The 18,889-nt window shown below is 41.4% G+C and overlaps 1 protein-coding gene across 21 annotated transcripts in view; it reads left to right on the top strand.

Moving 5' to 3' along the window:
* Nucleotides 1-9,420: 9,420 nt before the first annotated feature.
* The window catches only part of caska (calcium/calmodulin-dependent serine protein kinase a), a 259,244-nt gene continuing 249,775 nt past the window's right edge, over nt 9,421-18,889 (top strand). For 3 of the 21 annotated variants that reach the window (XM_088605388.1, XM_088605268.1, XM_088605221.1), the window contains exon 1: nt 9,435-10,390. In XM_088605388.1, the coding sequence (XP_088461514.1) occupies nt 10,332-10,390 (59 nt within the window). In that variant the 5' untranslated portion in view covers nt 9,435-10,331. Of the gene's footprint in view, nt 10,391-18,889 lie in introns of all 21 variants that reach the window. The other 18 variants (XM_088605288.1, XM_088605298.1, XM_088605250.1 and 15 more) reach the window with 11 other exon arrangements.

Genomic DNA, 18,889 nt, shown 5'->3' with positions numbered 1-18,889 from the left:
CATGCAAGTCATAGAGGGCACAGAGGGAGTCAAAGCAGGGAGTAGAAGAGGGAGAGAAAGATAGGTGCTGCTCTTCAGAATGCCCCAGGAGAAAAGAGAGCGAGCAGGGCTCTCTCAGTCCCTACACAGGGGAAAGGGCAGAGGGACAGTGCACTCCAAGGGGGAGCGGAATTGCTACAATATCTATTCTTTTGGTTGATTTGTTTCAGTTCTGTTTCCCCCATTTTTCCTCCGTTTCTGTGGCAGAATTTGCAACAGAGGATACTCTGTGCTCAAAAGCAGTGGTTCTCAAAGCCTCCCAGTCCTGGTGCTGCCTTCTGATTCTAATTCCAGGTAGACTCTTAATCATTTAGTCTAACTGACCCCTTCAATTAAATCTTTCAATTGATTAAAGCTTTTCAATCTGTTTGTGCACTCAATCGTCGGTTACTTTGCTTCAGAAATATCTGCATTAAAGTGCAGATACTGTATATCCTCATCCTCCTACGTGTATCTTAGGAGTCATTAAATTAGATGACTTTATTAGCCATACACAATTTCTTGCAATAGGAATTTTTCTTTTCACATACCCCAAGCTTTCACACAGACAGGGAGAGAAGCTTGGGGTTAGAGCGCAGGGTCAGCTATTTATAAGGTGTCCCTGGAGCAGTTGGGGTTAAGGGCCTTGCTCGGGGGCCCATCGAAGTTGGATTCTCTGCCAGCCGCAGCCACAGGCACAGATCCTTAGCCACAGAGCCACCACACCGCCCCTGCTCAGCAGCAGTGAAGAGATAAAAGAGCCTATTATGATGCTGGTGCAAAAGGCAATTATTGCGGATCTAAGTCTTCCTCCATTGGTATCTGTGAATTGTAAAAAAAGTAACTTAATCTATTCAGAAAAGTTAAGATTCATCCTAAAAGGTGAACTGGAATGTGTTAAAGAACTGTGGAATAAGCACTAGGTTTGATATAATCTTAATATTATATAATATATCATCTTAAACCATAATTATAATTACACTATGAACCTGATAGACACATTTCTCTGGTATACTCTGATATATCTCTTAATGGACCTGTTTTTAACTTCATTTGTGTTTCTCTTCATTTGTGTTTTTTTCTTAATTTCATTGTTATTCTCATAAGGAAAGAAAAGTAAAATTCCTACGGTGATTACCTTGTAACACTTAATCAACAAAATTCTTAGAAAAAGACATGTTGGTCCAAAGAAACAATTAGCTCTGCTAGCTTGCTAATTGGTTTCTGTGTTTTTTTTTTGTATCAAAACAGATCTCCATAGGTGACCAATTAATGATGTCTACACACAGGTGGGAATGATATTGTATCAAACCCTCCAACCACAAACAGCCACTCTGTGTGCTGCAGGTCCAACCACTTACACTCCACACACCTGAATGGCAGTTGGTGTGAAATGCAGATAATGTGTTAATAAGGTTGATACTAATTAATAACCTCAGTCATATTACTTAACTGAAGTTCTTAGCAATCAGCTACAGACACTGGATTAAAAATCCACTTTTTTGTTGTTTCTTAAAGGGGACCATGAGGTAGCCACCATCTACAACGAGTTCATAGTAAAACAATGGCTGTTTGAACGTGGACAAGTGGGTATTGTAACACACTGAGCCATGGGGAATTATTATGTTAGAAAATGGGTGAAAAGGCAAAGGCTCTGATGCACCAACCTCATTAGGGAAATGAGCTGAAGCAGTTTATCCAGCACTAGAAATTAACAAGCCTTATTTATGCCACCTTTCACGCAGCCCGGCTGCTGGAGTTGTCGTCGTTTCTTCGTTTCAGTTTTTTTTTTACAGCAGCCCTGTGGGGTGCTTAAGCTAACCACGACCTGCAAAACACAAGTCACCTGCATCTTTGGCTGTGTGGTATCTGCTTGGAATATTTATATTGTGAGTCATAGACTGATTTTTGTATTACTGTGTTACCAGTAGGGACATATCACTTCATCTTGAGATGAAACATATCTGAGTAAACGGATATTTCTTGTTCCAAAAACAGGTTTTTCCAGATGCGGATCGCAGACTGTGTGTTTAAGGGCTATTAAAATGCAATGATATAATGAGTGTTGGAAGTTTATCTGAACTGTAGCTTGTGTGGAGGATCTGATGAAGACAGGAGCTCCTCTGTATGTGAGTAATTGTCCTAGGTTGCCTATTACTGGACTGCCTTCTTATCTGTAATGGAACATATGCATTTTTATTTCAACACATCAGATGGGAGATTGAATGTCTTCAACTATGAAGGCAATCCCTGAGACACCCTGCAAAGAAATGATAAAATACGCCTGTGGGCAATGTGTCCAGATTATTTTTACAAGTTTTTCTCTGCTGAACATCCACAAAACTTTGGATATGATATCTGAGCTAACTTATAATGATGAAGTAGTGCAAGTGTTACATGTCTGGAGGAACGTAAAGGGTGAGGCTGTTACCTTTCAAAGGAGGGGTTTTCTGTGTCTTTGCATTGTGAACTTGTTTCTCACTGATTTGTCACATAAGTGGCATTAATGAAGACTTGGATTGTGTATTGAATGCTATAGTATCCTTTATCTGTTGATTAATATTCATTGACAGCAGATCACACTATATTACAGAAGGATCCTTTTCCACACGTAGCTCAAGAATATCTCATTACCAAGGATGGAAGTCCTGAGTCCATGATTTAGGGCCAGGGTGAATATTCTTCTGTCATGCTGTGCCTAATTCATTTAAATGTTTGTCAATTTGAATAAAACAAGTTGCAGAAGCTCCAGTGATAGAGGCTGACTGCAGAGTAAGTTCTGAGTGTGAACGGTTTTTAACAACTTTATTCATTTTCAGAGCTTCTGCAACTTGTTTTATTCAAATTGACATCACATGAAGCAAACATTTAAATGAATTAGGCAAATTTAATTTAAATGAGTGAGCCTGGTCAGTACCTGGATGGGAGACCTCCTGGGAAAACCTAAGGTTGCTGCTGGAAGAGGTGTTAGTGGGGCCAGCAGGGGGAGCTCACCCTGCGGCCTGTGTGGGTCCTAATGCCCCAGTATAGTGACGGGGACACTATACTGTAAACAGGTGCCGTCCTTCGGATGAGACGTAAAACCGAGGTCCTGACTCTCTGTGGTCATTAAAAATCCCAGGGCTAGACCTGGGCGTTTCTTGAAAAGAGTAGGGGTGTAACCTGGCGTTCCTGGCCAAATTTCCCATGACCTCCTAATAATCCCCACCTATGAATTGGCTTCATTACTCTGCTCTCCTCCCCACTGATAGCTGATGTGTGGGGAGTGTTCTGGCGCACTATGGCTGCTGTTGCATCATCCAGGTGGGGCTGCACACGGGTGGTGGTGGAGGGGAGTCCCCATTACCTGTAAAGTGCTTTGAGTGGAGTGTCCAGAAAAGTGCTATATAAGTGTTATTATAATAACATAGAGTATTGTGCGATTTTAGCGTATTCCTGGAGTTAGAAAATAACACTTTGGACATTTTGGATACAAAGACAGAAACGGACTAAGGTATGAAAGTAGAATGAAACATGTTCCAACGGTGCTTGCCACTTCATCTGATTGATTAGCATGACAAAGATGAGTTTCTGAATGATGTATGGCCAGAATGGAGACTCTTATCTGAACTACATTTCCCAGAAAGCTGTGTGTATGGGAGGTCAGGGGTGTTATGCCATCCTCAATCACCTGATCAATTGGTGTAAGCCAACTGGTTGGGTGACGGTTTAATAACCAACTTAGCCTTTTATGGTTGGTTTGTATTTGTTCCCTTGGGGGGGAGGGGAGAACTTAAAAGTTTAAGAGTGACTTTGTTCTGGAGTCAGTAAGCAGCTTAAGAACATGTCCACTGATAGAGAGGTACCGAAGAAAACTAGTGAGAAACTGGGAGTGGAGGTCAGGCTTCTGTTTGTGTTTTGGAATTTATATTGCCTCACTCTGTAGATGAAAGATTTTTGTGTGCTGGATCTGCCTGTAAACGTTCTTGCTTATAACATCCCATTCCAGGGCATTGAAGGCCTTCAAACCATAAAAATTATCACACTGCTTCTGTCAGCAAAACTCTGTACTTGTGCTATTAATCTTAGTGCCTAGTGCCTTTTTTAAAGGGAAATGACAATTGTCATTCAATACTATCAATCCAGGGATATAAACAATGTTGAGGTTCACATGTGCATTACAGATGCAGGGAAGGAAATCGACAGCTGTTACCGATAGCTGTCTGGTCCAGTAAACTGAGAATAAAGAAGGGGCTGTTCTGTAATGCTCTCTTAGGAAAGCTCAGTAGCTGCTGCCAGATGGCTACAATCTCCCCTAAAGTGGATAGTCAAAAAGAGAGCTGACAATGGGTTTCAGGTCTAGCCGAGCTCTGCTTCCTCTGTGTTACTCTTTATAGAGGGGGAAAAAAGTGCTGACAGACTGAGCAATCCAATAACTGCAACTTATCCAAGCCCTACATTAATAAACATTACTCTATCATCGTATCATAGCCTGCAAATTATCAGAGACAAATCCTCCAAGGACTCAGGCAGCTTACTTGCATCCCCTCTTGTATCTGTCCCAGGGATAGTTTTTACACTGACGACTCTAAATCACTAATGCTGTAATGATTACTTATTCATAAAGAAGGCAATCATATTGATTCTTGCAATCTACCTAGAGCTAAACCTGCTGGAAGTCTAAAAGAGGCACAGACATCTTAAAAAGACAAACACAGTGGTGGTACAATTACCAACTGAACTCCCACTAAAAATACTCCTGACCAGGTCATTGGATGAGCGATTAGTCAAATACCTAGAACTGTTTGTCTTGCTGGATTGATCTCTGGGGACAATCGGGCAGAGCACACCAGTGAGTTGGGAAAAGAACATCAGCAGGGTCACAAAAACTGACTTTAATATAATATCGTTACCTAGTCAAAAGGCAAACTGAGGATGTTAGCAATTGCTTCTATTTCCGTCTCCAGAAAATACCATAGAAAACACAATTGATGGAGGAAAGTGTATGAGTAATGCTCATCTGATTAGTTCCTGTTTGAAGTGAATAAACCATTTCTGGTTGTTTGGTTGAAATACTGTAGTTGCCAAAAATTGACTGGTCAATTATGCAACTTACAAGTAATGTATACCTTGCCTGCAAAAGTACTAAAGATAAAATAAATACTGGTTCTCATTTAGAAAGGCTTAATAATATCCATGCTTAATATATAAGACTTAAGGTGCAGAACTAGCCCCATAGACCCCATAGCAGAATCATAGAATACTATGACTGCTTTGATTTATGTACATAGTTCTATTTTGTGCTTATTCTAAAGGAGAGCTGCTTCCTGGTTAAAGAAGAACTAACCTACTGACATTTAGACATCTGTAAAAAGGATTTCCGGCTAAGACAAAGACTGAAGCGTATGACTGAAGCTTTCAGGCTGTGCCTGTCCACTCTTCTGTTGAAAATGTTTACAACTACATCGGTGAAAATAATGTAGCATACCTAAAGAGACAGATGAAAAACTGATCGCTTGATTATCAGGAAGGCAGAGGGGGACAGATGTTCCACAGTTAAAACAGCTCAAGAACAAGCCACAGCAGATGTCATTTTTCAAAACTGAGAAATTAAACTGTGAAATAGTGTGTAGCCGCACCCATTACTTACAGGTCGCATGAATGGAAATAATGATGACGTTGCAGTACAAAGTGATCTTGGATGGACAATGTACCTCGTAGAGCCTTGAATGGCACCTTATTCACATGTGAGCTAGATTGAAATGCATGACAGGGGAAGGGTGCTGTCACAGATGTCGGAAGGGACAAACCGTGGAGAGGCAGGAGAGCGAAAAAGACCCTATGCGAAGTGGCGGAACGGGGAGTTAGCCCGGGCTCAGCAGTGCAAAGAGTTCTGGAGTGCTGTATAGAAACCTAAGCCCTCAGGCCACGGACGGAGCGGCGACCTGGTGCTAGGCGGGTCTCAGGACATCCGAACATCAATGCTGAGCGAAGCAGAATAAGTGACCCGGAAATATATAGCCCCAGAGAGAGAGACACCGGAAGGAGAGCAAACACAGGAAACTAGGGACAGGACAGAGAAGGAGCGCCCTCTGGCTGCAGAGGGCGTGACAGGTGCAAGGCGATTTTATATGTAAAAGACATCTGAGACAATGCCAGAGAGCCTTAAAGCTTTTGAAGAAAATAAAGGGACACCCCATCATACATTAACAGCCCTAACTAGCTCTGGTGGTAGAGCTTGAAACTCATTATCTCAGGATAGTGGGTTTGTGTCCCACGTTGGGCGCCAGGTCCTCCATGTTGGAGGTTGGGCACAAGGTGAACAGCCCTGTCCTGTAACAAAACCCAAAATGTTATGGACAGGATGAAACAGGATGTTGCTGCCCCTACATCCCAGGAGGCATAATGGGCGAACATCCATCCATCATACATGAATACATTTTAGTAACCTTTTGAACAGAGAAGTGACTGAGAGCCTCTTGAGTAGCTCATATGACAGCCTGGAGACTTTTCACATACAAGTTACACTCTCTGGCATATCCTGGCTTTGGCTGTGGTTTCCTGTGGGTGTTGCTGTGAAGGTGTCGTGTGTTGGGATGGTGGATCTCTGTACTCCAGGGCTGCCTTCACCCCCCCCTATGAATTTAACAAACCTCAAGCAGTACAACACCCTCTCATCCAGCTTCCCAAGAATCCTTCTAGGTCCATTCAACTTTTAGGTCCGAACCCACCACTCTTGAGAAATTCCCTTCTATGTCATTGACCACTGATTCTGACCATCAGCTTGCATGACTGATGACTATTTATCAGTAGCAGCTATTTCCCTTCTTTCTATTGAAATAAGAACTTTGTTATTCAGAGTTGCAGAATCTAATTGCTAAACAAAAAAAAATTGCAGCTGGCTGGGCACCCCCTCTGTCTAGTAGGATGCTTGTCTGATGTCTTCATTAAGCCTCCCAAGTCCATGCAGAGCTGCAGTCATGAGTCTGGCAATTCCAGACGAGGTGTTTACAGAGGGACAGAAATAAAATTGGCGAGTAATGTTGTTTTTTTCTCAGAAATGGTGAAATGCTCCTATCTGTGTCAATGTTGAAACTCATGTGATTCTCAAGGCCAGGCTACTATATACTCCCTCGTTAGTGTCTGCTTTTTTCTGGTCTTATGTTGATATTAATATTGGTATTATAACGGACTTTTTACAGCTGAATTGTCTCCGCACCTTGCATTACCTCTGTGCAATCTCCAGATAAAGAGTGTTTTATTGAGGTTAAAAGATACTTTAGCACTACAAAAGCTTACAAGAGTACTTGGGTGTATATAGAACAAAAGTTTTCATAATAATAATCACTTTGAACATTTCCTTCTTGATTAAAATGCCATAGTTTTATTCCTTTTCCATGTTTTCTTAGATTTAAAATTCCACCCATTCAGGCAACCCAATGTCTTACAGGAATGGGCCATGGAAATAGTACAAATAACATGCGTTAGTGACAACTGCAGTAAATGACCTGCTCTGTTTGAAAGAGGTTGCATTGTATCCGTGAGGAAGGAATGCTCTCTGCATGTTACATTGCTTGACAGCTCTGTCATGCTGTTTGTTAAAGCTCTTTGCTTTATTCACTCTCACAATTTCCAGAAGCATTGATGGAAATCTCCCAGGAATATCTCCGGAGAGCTTCCATGCTGAAAAAAATAAAGTTTTATGCATAATAAAGAGGAATAAAAAACAAAAGCTAGGCTCACCCCCTGGAACCAAAGGAAAAGAAAAATAATAGTCCTATTGTTTCTTTTAGCAAAAGACAAGAATGGGTTTTTAATATTTTAGCCCCAATTAGGCGAGAAGACTACAATACTATCAATCCATCTTTCTCAGAGGAAGGGGCTGACCAAAGTAAAAAACATTCAAACTGAAAAGGCATCCAGATGCAAACTGTAAAATTATTCTGATGTTGTTTGAAGCCTTGAAAGCACAATGATGCAATAGAAGAATGTTGCCATTTCTGCTTAAGTGGATGCTTTTTAAGAATGGCTTCCTGTTTATGTGAAGTCTTATTCAAAAGAGCAGGCTCCACATGCACATAATGACACCCCTCTAACACGAAGCACAAAATAGAACAGACACAAACACTTGCATGTAAATGATGAAAATAAAAAGCTGTTACATAGCTACAATGACACTACTGTGGGAACTATTCCATTATTTTTGGTCCTTTTAGTATAGCATAGTGTGTTTCCATTAACAGTTCTGTTATAAATTGTCAAAACGTTTCCAGTAAAATTTAACGTTTTTAGAATTTCAACTGGAATTTCAAGGTGACATAATGTTTCTAGGGAAGTGACATTTACAACCTTAAACACCTCTTAATAGTGCTTGTTTTAATATGTTTAATATATTCTGTGGTACTGTTCCTTAAATTTATAAATGACTTAAAGCAGAAAAAAAGAACTGCTTGCTTTGTGACTTGCTAAAGCACAGCTGTTTTCACGTGCACGTCTGTCTTGTTCAAGGCTGAACCGACAGCAGACATACCCTCCAGCAAACATTTTAGTGCTACCATAGCAATCACACACAGGTCATAAACGTCTTGATTTTGAGGCGGTTTGAAAACACTTACAAATAGGATCCATTTACACATGCGTGCCAGACAAGCGAGCGGTGAACCCGCCTAACATCCTGAACTCCCAGTTGCTAAGTGTAAATCCAGGAGCATTGGGTGGCTTTTAATTGTATCAGAGGTCAGCCTTTGTGACTGCAAAAACTGCCAGTGGCTCACCAGCCACAAGTGTCTGCTTTCTTCAGATACAGGGCTTCCCATGAATACAGTGTATTGTTGATGTTGTAGGTGGGGTCATTAAGATGTGATGTGATGTGGCAGGGCTGTCATCTCGTGTTCGTGACTTGAGCTCCAGAAGACGAGCTAGCAGGTCATCACGATGGTTACAGCGCTATAGGAAGAAAATGCATTCGGTAGTTTCACTGTACAGTATGTGCGAATTTGAAGAGGTTCGAAGTTTGCTTACTATATTTCATTTACAAATGTCTTTTAAACAATGATTAACAAGGTGGGAAACATTTAACAAAATTCCAAGTGGATATTTCTATTCACAACGATTTATGAAATAGAGGTATTAACACTCCAAGCTGCCTTCGCTAACTAGCTTTTCTGTTTCGCACAAGCTGTGTAAGCCTTTGCTACGCCTCAGCAATGAACTCTTTCCCCTGCCCCATCCAGGTGCGGTGAGTCACCAGCCACCTCTCCTGCCGTCTCTCCTAGTCCCCGCTTTTGCTTGGCTGGGTGGAAAAAGAAAAGCATTTGTGAAGGAAAGAGGTGACGTCACCCGATGGGTATAAGGTGCCCAACGCGTGCGCCGTAGGCTTTCGTTGCTACCTTCGATTGGTGGACACGGAGCAAGGTTTTATTAAGAAGGAGTCAGGAAACTGCGTCTTGTTTAATAAAAAAGGCGAAAGGTACGCCATCTTGGATCCCCGGGCTGCGTTGTGCATTGCAGGATTCCCAGGCTCCCGATGGAGCCACAATGGTGCTCTAGGAGCCAGTTTCGTAACGTTGGGAGGGAGGAGTCTGCCGTTTCTGGAAGCCGGAGCAGCAGAAGCAGCAGCAGCAACGGCGGTGGCGGCGGCGGAGTGGCGGAGTAAGAGAGGAAAACTAGAGCAGCGGCGAACTGGAGAAGAGACTGGGAGATCCATTTTTTTTACAGCGCTGGTACACCTGAACACACACGGGAAAAAAGCGTGTGCATGAAAAGACAGACAATGAGCGTCTTTTAAGAGGAAACCAAGCAAGCACGGCGTGCAAACTAGCTGCACGCCCAGGAGGGCATCGCAATTTGTTGGATTAATCCCGTGCAATATTATTTCAAAGAAATAAATCTATATATAGAGGCATCGCAGCGTGGACTGGGAGAGCTTTAGCTACAGCTACACCGAGGAGCAACGCAGACGCAGGCGTAGGAGAGGCGGAGTGTTTATTTTAAATCGCTTGAAAATCTCAGTTTGCAGCCTCAGAACTGGGGGGATTGGGGATTGAAGCCGGGGAGACGAGGAGAAGGTGGGGCCGGAGACCGAGTCAAACAAACGGACTAAAATACGCAGAAATCGCCGGAGTCCGAGCGCCTTTGCTTTTTTGGGGGGGAAAGGAGTAATTTTCCGCCTATTGGAATTTGGAAAGCAACCGAACGGCGTTTCGCGATTTTCCCAGTCTTTCCCTCCCCCATTCCAAGAACAGCATTACAGAATTGTGATCCTTTGTTTTATTTTTAAATATACCGTTTTGGCTGGGCATATTGGGGGATAATTTCCCCATTCTTGTTGGGCCATGGCCGACGACGACGTGCTGTTTGAAGATGTATACGAGCTCTGCGAGGTGATCGGAAAGTAAGTGCCATGTAAAAATTCAGATTGTACAATGAAATGCAATGCATTCTGTTTTTTTTAGTTACAGACGTTGACGCAAGATGTTCATGGCTTCACGAGTTTAATCGTGTGCTTATTTGCAAACTAGGTGTGAGGTTTTTAGGGATGTTCCTGAGCGCACGATTTAGGCTGTTGTAATTGAAAATGACTGTCCTGGTGCACCAGCCGAGTCTATTGGGAGATAATTTACGATTTCAAGAGTTGAAACGAGTGACCGTTTCGCCTGGGGTTGCTCTAATACATTTTAGTTGACTGTTTTAAAATGCACTTCGATTAAAAGGTCTTGTTTTGGAGAGACTGCACGTATTCAGAAAAAAAGGCGTTGACAATATTGAGTTACAACATCTGGCAGCAGTAGGTGGGATTTGACACATTCATAGATTTCCATTTAAACCTTTGTTTTCAATGTACAAGATTCAGTCAATCTTGTGGTTTTGCAGAGGCATTTTGCTTAATCTGTATAGATTTTGTGCTTAATGTGTGTAACATTTTAAACCCTTTCTAAAATCCTTGTATCTGTAGGCGGCCCTTGATATGGTAATGGACAGCTGTGTGTGAAACATGAATGTTACACGTAACTCTTAGTGTAAATTCGACCGTATGCAATGGAGCAATTCTCTGCATGCTTCTGGCAAAGTGAAAGTGTTTGCTGTTGAAGATAACACTGTGTGTACTTCATCAGTGTTTATTTTGAACTATTGCGGGAACTCATCCGTTGCTTTCTTTATCCGTGTTGTGTAATTACGCTTGGCAAGGGATAAATCCAGACCAAGATTATTCAAAACGGGGATTAAGTTTTAAAGCAGTAGCATACCTTTCAGAACAACGAACAGGATATCTACTTTAGTAAACGCTTTATTTCCGTATGGTTTAAGAGATGGCAGTCTTGCATCCGTTTATAAATGAACGCTTCACCTGTGCCGTGAGCGTAATTTTCGCTTACTTTTCGATGACGGGACATTTTTTTTTTTGTGGTAACGGTGATTTTGCAGAGTCTGATTTTCGCTAACAGCTTTCGCTCAGGTGCACGGATGATCAGGTTGTCTTGATTATTAACGTGGGCATAACATGCCTTTTCGTATATTAAGTGAAGGGTTTACGCAATCTTACGATTTTTCATCCCAATATACTAAACATTTCCATTCCAACCCCGTTTACGTTCTGAATGGGTTTTAGTTGACGTACATCTCGGTGTGAAGCGTTACATGTGATTGCATGTGGTCACATGATGGTCGTTAACTTATTCTTCCCCACCAAAGAAACATTAAATGAGAGACTTTCCCTGTAATTGCCTATTTGCTCAGAGCGCTGATGTGTTTTGAGAATGCAAATGGTAAATTCGTGACCAAAAAGTGTGAAATCACGACAAAAACCTGAAAATGAGCTTCTGTGATCGTGGCACAGGTTTTGCTAAAGGAAAGTGAAAACTATGGAGAGCTTTACTGCTCCACCCTCTTGAGAGTTTTAACGTATAGCGTGATGAGGTGAACTACGATCCACATACTAAGTGAGTATAGCATGCTGGCCTTCTCCTCCAGCAGACCGCAAATCAATACAGGAGTCGGTTTAGTGTAGGAATAGCTTTCCACCAGATTGCAAACCGTCTGTCCTGCACAGGATGTGCCTTCTCTTTTTGAACCAGAATGCAGGGTGCTGTGGCTGATGATTTGGTGCATGTCACAGTGTGTGCTTTCCGATTTGTGTACTTGAAGGAGGCTGTTCAGATGTACACATAGTTATTAATAACATTAGTGACCAAAGGCCTGACTGTGAACACCAAATTACATTGCCGTGGTGCCTGGTAGTTCACAATTGTGAACAGAAATTAGGTAATCTGAGATATGCATTGAGGTGTAACGTGTAGCCTATGTAATAAATATTTTTGGTTAGTTATGAAGCCACTACTAGCAACTGTAATGAGAAGCATCAGTTAATCAATTTTATTTATAAGGCACCATTTCACATTTTGAGGTTCACAATTACATAAATGTTTCCGTATGTCCAGACAGTTTGTCATGGACAAAAGCAGAGAATGGCACAGCTGTGGTGTATTAGACGGGGACAAAAATGGTCTCCATCGTTTTCAGCCTGGATGAACTAAAGTCTACTTGTCATTAGCATGTACAAAGCCAAAGTGCTGTTAACCTAATATCTAAAATGTGACAAATCAAAAAGTAAGGGGAAGGTCGATACTCCACTCGAGTGATATTGCAAGGCCTTTCACTTTCACAACGTGCTGTTTGTGTGAAAGTCACTAATACTTTGTGACTTTACATGCATTTAATGGGGGATTGTGTGGTGTTCTGGCCTTGTAATGTGACGATAGCTGGTTCAGACTCCAGTGGATCTGCAGGTGTTCCCTTGAACAAGGTGTTGCACCAGCTTGCTCCAGGAAAATACCTAGGCTTATGAAGTAAATGGAAGCAATTCAGTTCTAAAGCATATAATATTGTATATTGTCAGAGTGACGGCAATGCCCTGTATCCTAACAGCAAAAACGTGAAGCTGGGAATTAGTGAAGAACCTTGAGAAATGATGTCATTTGTTCTTTCAGGTATGATGTATTTCGGCCATGTCGATCAGCACAAACAAGTCACAAAGTTAATTTCACCTGCACGATTCTTTGGATTTTTAGACTTTTCCATACTTCAGCTAGGGTGTGAGCATTTTTAACAGGACTTCAGATTTTATTGCCCTTTCTTTTCTCGGCATGACCATGCCCAGATTTCATTAAAAATGTCCTTCAGAAACCGAATGTAAGGAACAGTACTCCCTTTGTTATGGAGAGGACACTAAGGGTTGTTTGCAGAATGATAAGAAAGCTGGTAGTCATTTGATTCTTTCATATACAAGACTGACACTTCAGCAGCTTCGTAAGTGCTTTTGTCTGAAAAGGTCAGATCATCTCGGCTTTTATTTGGCGATACCAGGCTGCGTCCCATCTGCATATCGAGAGAAACTCCTCACATCACGTTTGGATGGGATTTTGAACAGATAGATGCACAAACCATAAAACCATTCTCCTGGTTGTGTCCCATAAAGAGCTACATGAACCTTTGTGAACAAATACCTGCTCAAGTCTTCAAAGGAAAGTCAATGTAGTGGACATCCTCGAAATGAACTGAGAACAGGAAGTACCCAAAGAGTTGTGGAAGTCTGGGAGAAACTACTCAGCCATGTGGCTAAAGCCATAGTTTTGGCTATAAGGTCCTTGGGTTGATAAGCCACTATTTAAGAGGCCAGTGGACCAAACAGCCTCCTCATTTCTGACTTGTCTGGTGTACTAACCTAGTAACAGATGTTGCGAGTGTCATTGAGGATTCAATGAGTATTAAAACTGCACCTTCAAGATTCACTTTTCATTTGTAACACTGTTCCCCTGAAATATTGGCACACCTCTAAAGTGACTAAATGAGTGTTACGACTTTAACGTTTGAACAGTTTGGTTAATTGTATTTCCTTATTTGCAGCTAATCCAGGGCCCAGAAGCACCTGCCTGTGTTTCGTTTATCTCCTGACGCCGGTGCTGGCATTCTCACACGTCCGCCCTTTGCGAGATCAAAAAAAAAAGTAAAGAGGCAAACGGTGATGTGGAAACAATTAGTTTTGTCTTAATTCCCGTAAGATGCACAGCAATTTGCATGATGAAAGATGATGTGATGTAGTTTAAAAGTATAATGGAGCCTTTTTCTTTGTGCCCATTCCCAACAGTATGTAAGCAGTCGTTCAAGCTTGAATTGGCAGTTGTGGGTTGCTTTGAAATCATTGCAGCAGGCTGGACTGTGGGAGGGATTGTGTAATCGGCCGACCTGCCAGAAGAAACTCACCAGTGGTCCGTTACTGGAGGGCAGTCTGATTTGTGTAAATGTTTCCATCAGTTGAGGAGTAGTGCATAAAAGTCTTTCATACTGCCTCCTTCTCTGCTTGTCATCGTCATTGTGAGCTTTCACGTGTTCCAATCATGGACCCACCTCATTTAAGGTGTAGGGTGCGTCATGGGCACCCTCAGCACTAGGAGGCTGGGTGCTGCTGATAACAACTGCTTTTTTGTGTCGATGTTAAAATTTTAACATGTTACTGATATGGCTCAGTGTGCCCAGCAGTAAGGTGATAGTTTGGTATGTCAAAAAGTAGACTGACACAGGAGGCATCTTAGAAATTTCAAACCAAGCTCTTTCCTTGGTCATTGTTTGTGTGTGTGGGGGGGTGTATTTCAAGTTTTTAAAGCATGGCAGTCGGGCAGTGTGGCAGTGTGGAGGGATGGGTAGGATTGCAGGGCCTGTGGATTGAAATCACAGGTGGGATGATTCTGGATTTGTAGCCTTATTGGGTCACCAAAGCTAGTAGAGCAAATGGGTTCAAGAATACACATGTATGAAGATCAACTAGATAACTGAAATCTGTGTAAGATGCTTTTAAAATACCTGTCTAGCCAAATTAAGAGTAATTGACAACCATTGTCTTAGTCAATTGCACTTTTCTGTGCTTGCACTATGATGTCTGGGGAAAAAAATCAGAAAAAAAATCAGTGGTGAAGGAAAAACAGTATGTCAAGGATAGAGAATGTAAAACTGCAAAGACTGCAAACCCGCCCTTCATCTACTGTCAATTCTTTCAGCAAATAAAGAGCGCAGTTCTACGTTTGCAGTTTTTCAGGTGGTGTGCTCACGGTCTTTAAAATCAAACGCACAAATGGGAAGACTGAACAGGACGAAATTTACACATTAGCAATAGCATGGGAAAAGATTTCTTTTTAAAGCCCTGTGATTAAAATCACCAGTGTCTGGTACTCTGAGGTAGAGAGTTTTGGTTGGCACTTTGACTTACCTCTTCCAGCTTCCAAAGACAAACTGATGGTGAACTGTGTCTTCCACCTGGTGGTGTTAAAACGACGGGTTCATGTGGGTGAAGGTTCATCCGTCAAGGCAAAACGATGCTGCTGCTCATTCTTTTTAAATCGCATGGCATCTCAGAATATGGTGTGAGAAGTGAGTTAAAAGTATCAAATTGTATGCAAAATGTGATGTTTTAAAGCAGACTATCACATTTTCAGGTGGGTAGCTGCGTCAGGATGCGTAGGCTGCAAAGGAACAAGTTTATTCCATGCTGAAAAGATTAGAAAGAAAACGCAACGTTTTTGGCCATGGAGCCTTCTTCATGACATTTTCTGTATTTAACTCCATTCCCAATTCCTCCTATACTTTATAATGGGTGTGTTCTGCAGGTGACAGCTGATTCAGTAGGTTTCTTGTGTGCTGCAGTCTTCTTGTTACAGTTCCCGAGTCTCACAGGAGGTTTATCGACATCAGCTGATCTCTAGGGTGTCAAGGGTCCTTCGTCCGGCTCTGATGCTTCCTTACCTCTCGCCTACTGGGAAGAGCGGACTGAGTTGGGGTTCCTGCCTGTAGCCCCAGGAACAAGAAGAGAAGCCATGTAAAAATGGCACCCCCCCTTTTGATTTTTTTTTTCAGCTTTCCTCTCACTGTCCAGCTCACTTCAAAAGATTTTTTTCGGTGAATAGCGCTGGTTCGAAGGGTTTTAAGTGATGACCCATTCAAGTGGATAGTTAATGTTGTAGTCATTTTATGGTGTGGTATGTTACCGTTACAAGATTGAGGAACATGTTTACAAGGTGCTTAATCTTCAAGTACATGATTTAAAGAAAATGAATGATGGGCAGTAGGCAATTTAATGGTGGAAGGGCACACTTTATTGCTGTCTTTGTTCATCGGCAAGAATGGCAATATATATAGCCTGACAGTCTACTTCAGAGGCCTATGCTGAAACTGTGGTGCTGTAATTAGATATGATTTGAAGTACAGTCATTTCTGTCAGTTTGATATTAAAAGGTTAATCAATATTTTGTTGACTAATAGTAGGGATGGGGTGTCATTCTCTTTAAAAGCATACAGCCAGCACAAAAGAACTGTTGTCCCTTTTGACTTGTAGTTAGTAGCTTCCTTTTTCTTCATGGCCCCACCCTAACCTGCAGTTATGTATTAGCTAATGGAGCACAGTCAGCATTCATATTTTACAGTGACAGTTTCTGCTCTTTTCCCATGTGTTTTGACAGATGGCAGTCAATCAGCTGGTTTTGTAGTGAGCATAGAGTTGGGGGAATGTTGGAATAATTAGATGAATTTAGCAATCCTTTTGAGAAAGGGACACTACACAAAATCGGATAGGAGAGCCAGGGCTGCAGTCAGAGTTGTAGAAGTTTCTGAATGCAAATTAATGATTTCTTAATGCCAACTTAGGCTGTATTGTGGTAATATAAGTTATGACTGTGGAAAGCACTGTGTTTTTGTACAATTCTATACACAACAGTAGAAGCTTTGAGTAAATTGGCACCAATTCCTGATTGTGATGGAGATACCCAAGACAGCAGTGTGTGTCATACACCTTGTTAGTGTTCTACATCTCAGATTGGACAGTCTTGAGTAGGGCGATTTGAACCAGGTGAGTGACTCGGGTGTAGCTTAAGGTGATCTAAGCTGGAAGGTGACCATTTTCCTTAAAGCCCTCAGCCCTCCAAGCATTTTGACCTGGTGGACACCTGTTGTCTCCTTGTGTTATTTAATGGATGCTGGTCTGTTGACCCGTGGCTTTAGGATTTCCAGAAGATCCTGACATTTTTCTGAACTGCATATTGTTTATAACCATTGCCATTTTTTAGATGTTGTCCATAAGAAATTGCATGTTCAAAATCTTAATTTTGTTGACTTTTAAATTAAATGTTTATCCTACCTGTGCAGCAAATGTAAAGTTTAAGTAGTGTGAAAATGTTGTTGGACAAATTAACCTACACACGATAGCGATACGTGGTCTTTACCATATTGTGCCATTGGTTACAGTGACCAACAGCCAGCTCTAGGTTTTTCATTGAAGAAAGTCGCCAGGTAAACACTAGCTCAACTTGCATATTTCCCTTGATCAAATGTTGAAAAGTGCCTTTCCCTTTTTATGTGGCAAACTCCCTTAGAAAGGTTAACCAAAGGCTGACATTAATGCAGTCTTGATGACTGTTGAGTGATACTTGGTGATAAAGCACCCAGTTGTACTTGCGCTGTAGTAGTAGTATTAGTCCTTGATGTGATGCACCTTAGATTAAAATCCAATCAAGATGACTTGCCTTAATTGTCTCTCTTGAGGTTAATCACAAGAAACCGTTTCAAAATTTGCTATCAAACTCCATATTATCAAAGTGAAACAAGATTCAGAAAGCAGTCTTCGCACCCTTGGGTTCATCTGACCGATTGATTGTGGATGGTTTTGAAACATTAGGTTCAACAGGTTTTCTTTCAAAGAATAATGATGAGGCCTGTCAAAGACAGTAAGTGGGTTTACCACATCCAGAGCTGCTGTCACAGTCGGCTTTTTAATTCCACATTGTATCTCTGCTCCCTTGTATACACTTTATACTGAATAATCTTATTGCAGAGTTAAAAACAAAAAGGTCTATTAATTAGAATAGTGGTAGCACTATTGTGAAACACTATTGCTACTATTGTGTAGCACTATTGTGACTGTGAAACAGAAATGGATTGTTTCATCTGAAGGGTGAAATGTTTGTCAAATCTATTCTACTTGAATTATTAGGCAGAAGTTTTAAAAAAGTGGTTCTGTCTATTCAAAAACACTAATCCTTGTCAGAATTTGTGTGTGGAATAATAAGAATGTGTAGTTTGTTTCTTCATACCCCAGCATGGTCCTCTTTTCTTAGGTGTGATGCTGAAAAGCAAAGTTAAGGAAAGTTCTGCATTACTCTGTGATATTAAATATTTATATTGCAAACTCCTGTTATTTCTCAATGTGCTATCCTGATCCATTCTTCAAAGCAGAGGTATAGTAGATTTTATTTTACGGTCTTTTGATTTTATGTAAAATATTCACTGTGATGTACTTGATATCATGTTGTATTTGAACCATTTCCGACTATAAGCCCAAGTCCTTCTCGGGAGGGGGTGATTAATTCTGTCAGAGTTTATAGCCATCAGAAATTTAGCAGTAGTGGACACTGCCAGAGTGACATTACTTTTCAGGTCACTGCACTCAAAGCTTCATTAAAGATGGATTCCGAAACTGATTGCTCTTTCAGCATGCTTGAAATTTTAACTAGGGCTTTGACTGAGCCTCCTCCAATTTCACTTTCATGTGCTGTGAAAGTATTGACCCACTGTTTTTATTTAATACAGTGCGCCTTCAAAGTCCCATGACGTTTCTTAGTTTGAGCAGGTGGACAAACTATCACTTATTAATAAACTATCCAGTTTTCTTTTTTTTAAACAACCATGTGGAGATTGCTTGTTGAGACTGCAGAGTAGCTAAAGTGGTCATTAGTTAGCAAATAAATTGAGGAGGCAATGCAAAAGTAATTGGAGTGCTTGGGCATACGTCAAAACCTGTGGAGGTTTAAAGGGGAACGGCAGTCACAATTTCTCAGACTGGTTATTGAATCTC

This window comes from Lepisosteus platostomus, chromosome 2 (genome assembly GCF_059453375.1).
Source record: "Lepisosteus platostomus isolate fLepPlt1 chromosome 2, fLepPlt1.hap1, whole genome shotgun sequence".
Taxonomy (NCBI): Eukaryota; Metazoa; Chordata; class Actinopteri; order Semionotiformes; family Lepisosteidae; genus Lepisosteus; species Lepisosteus platostomus.
The sequence above is the reverse complement of the archived record's forward strand: the minus strand, read 5'-3'. Positions and strand labels throughout refer to the sequence as shown.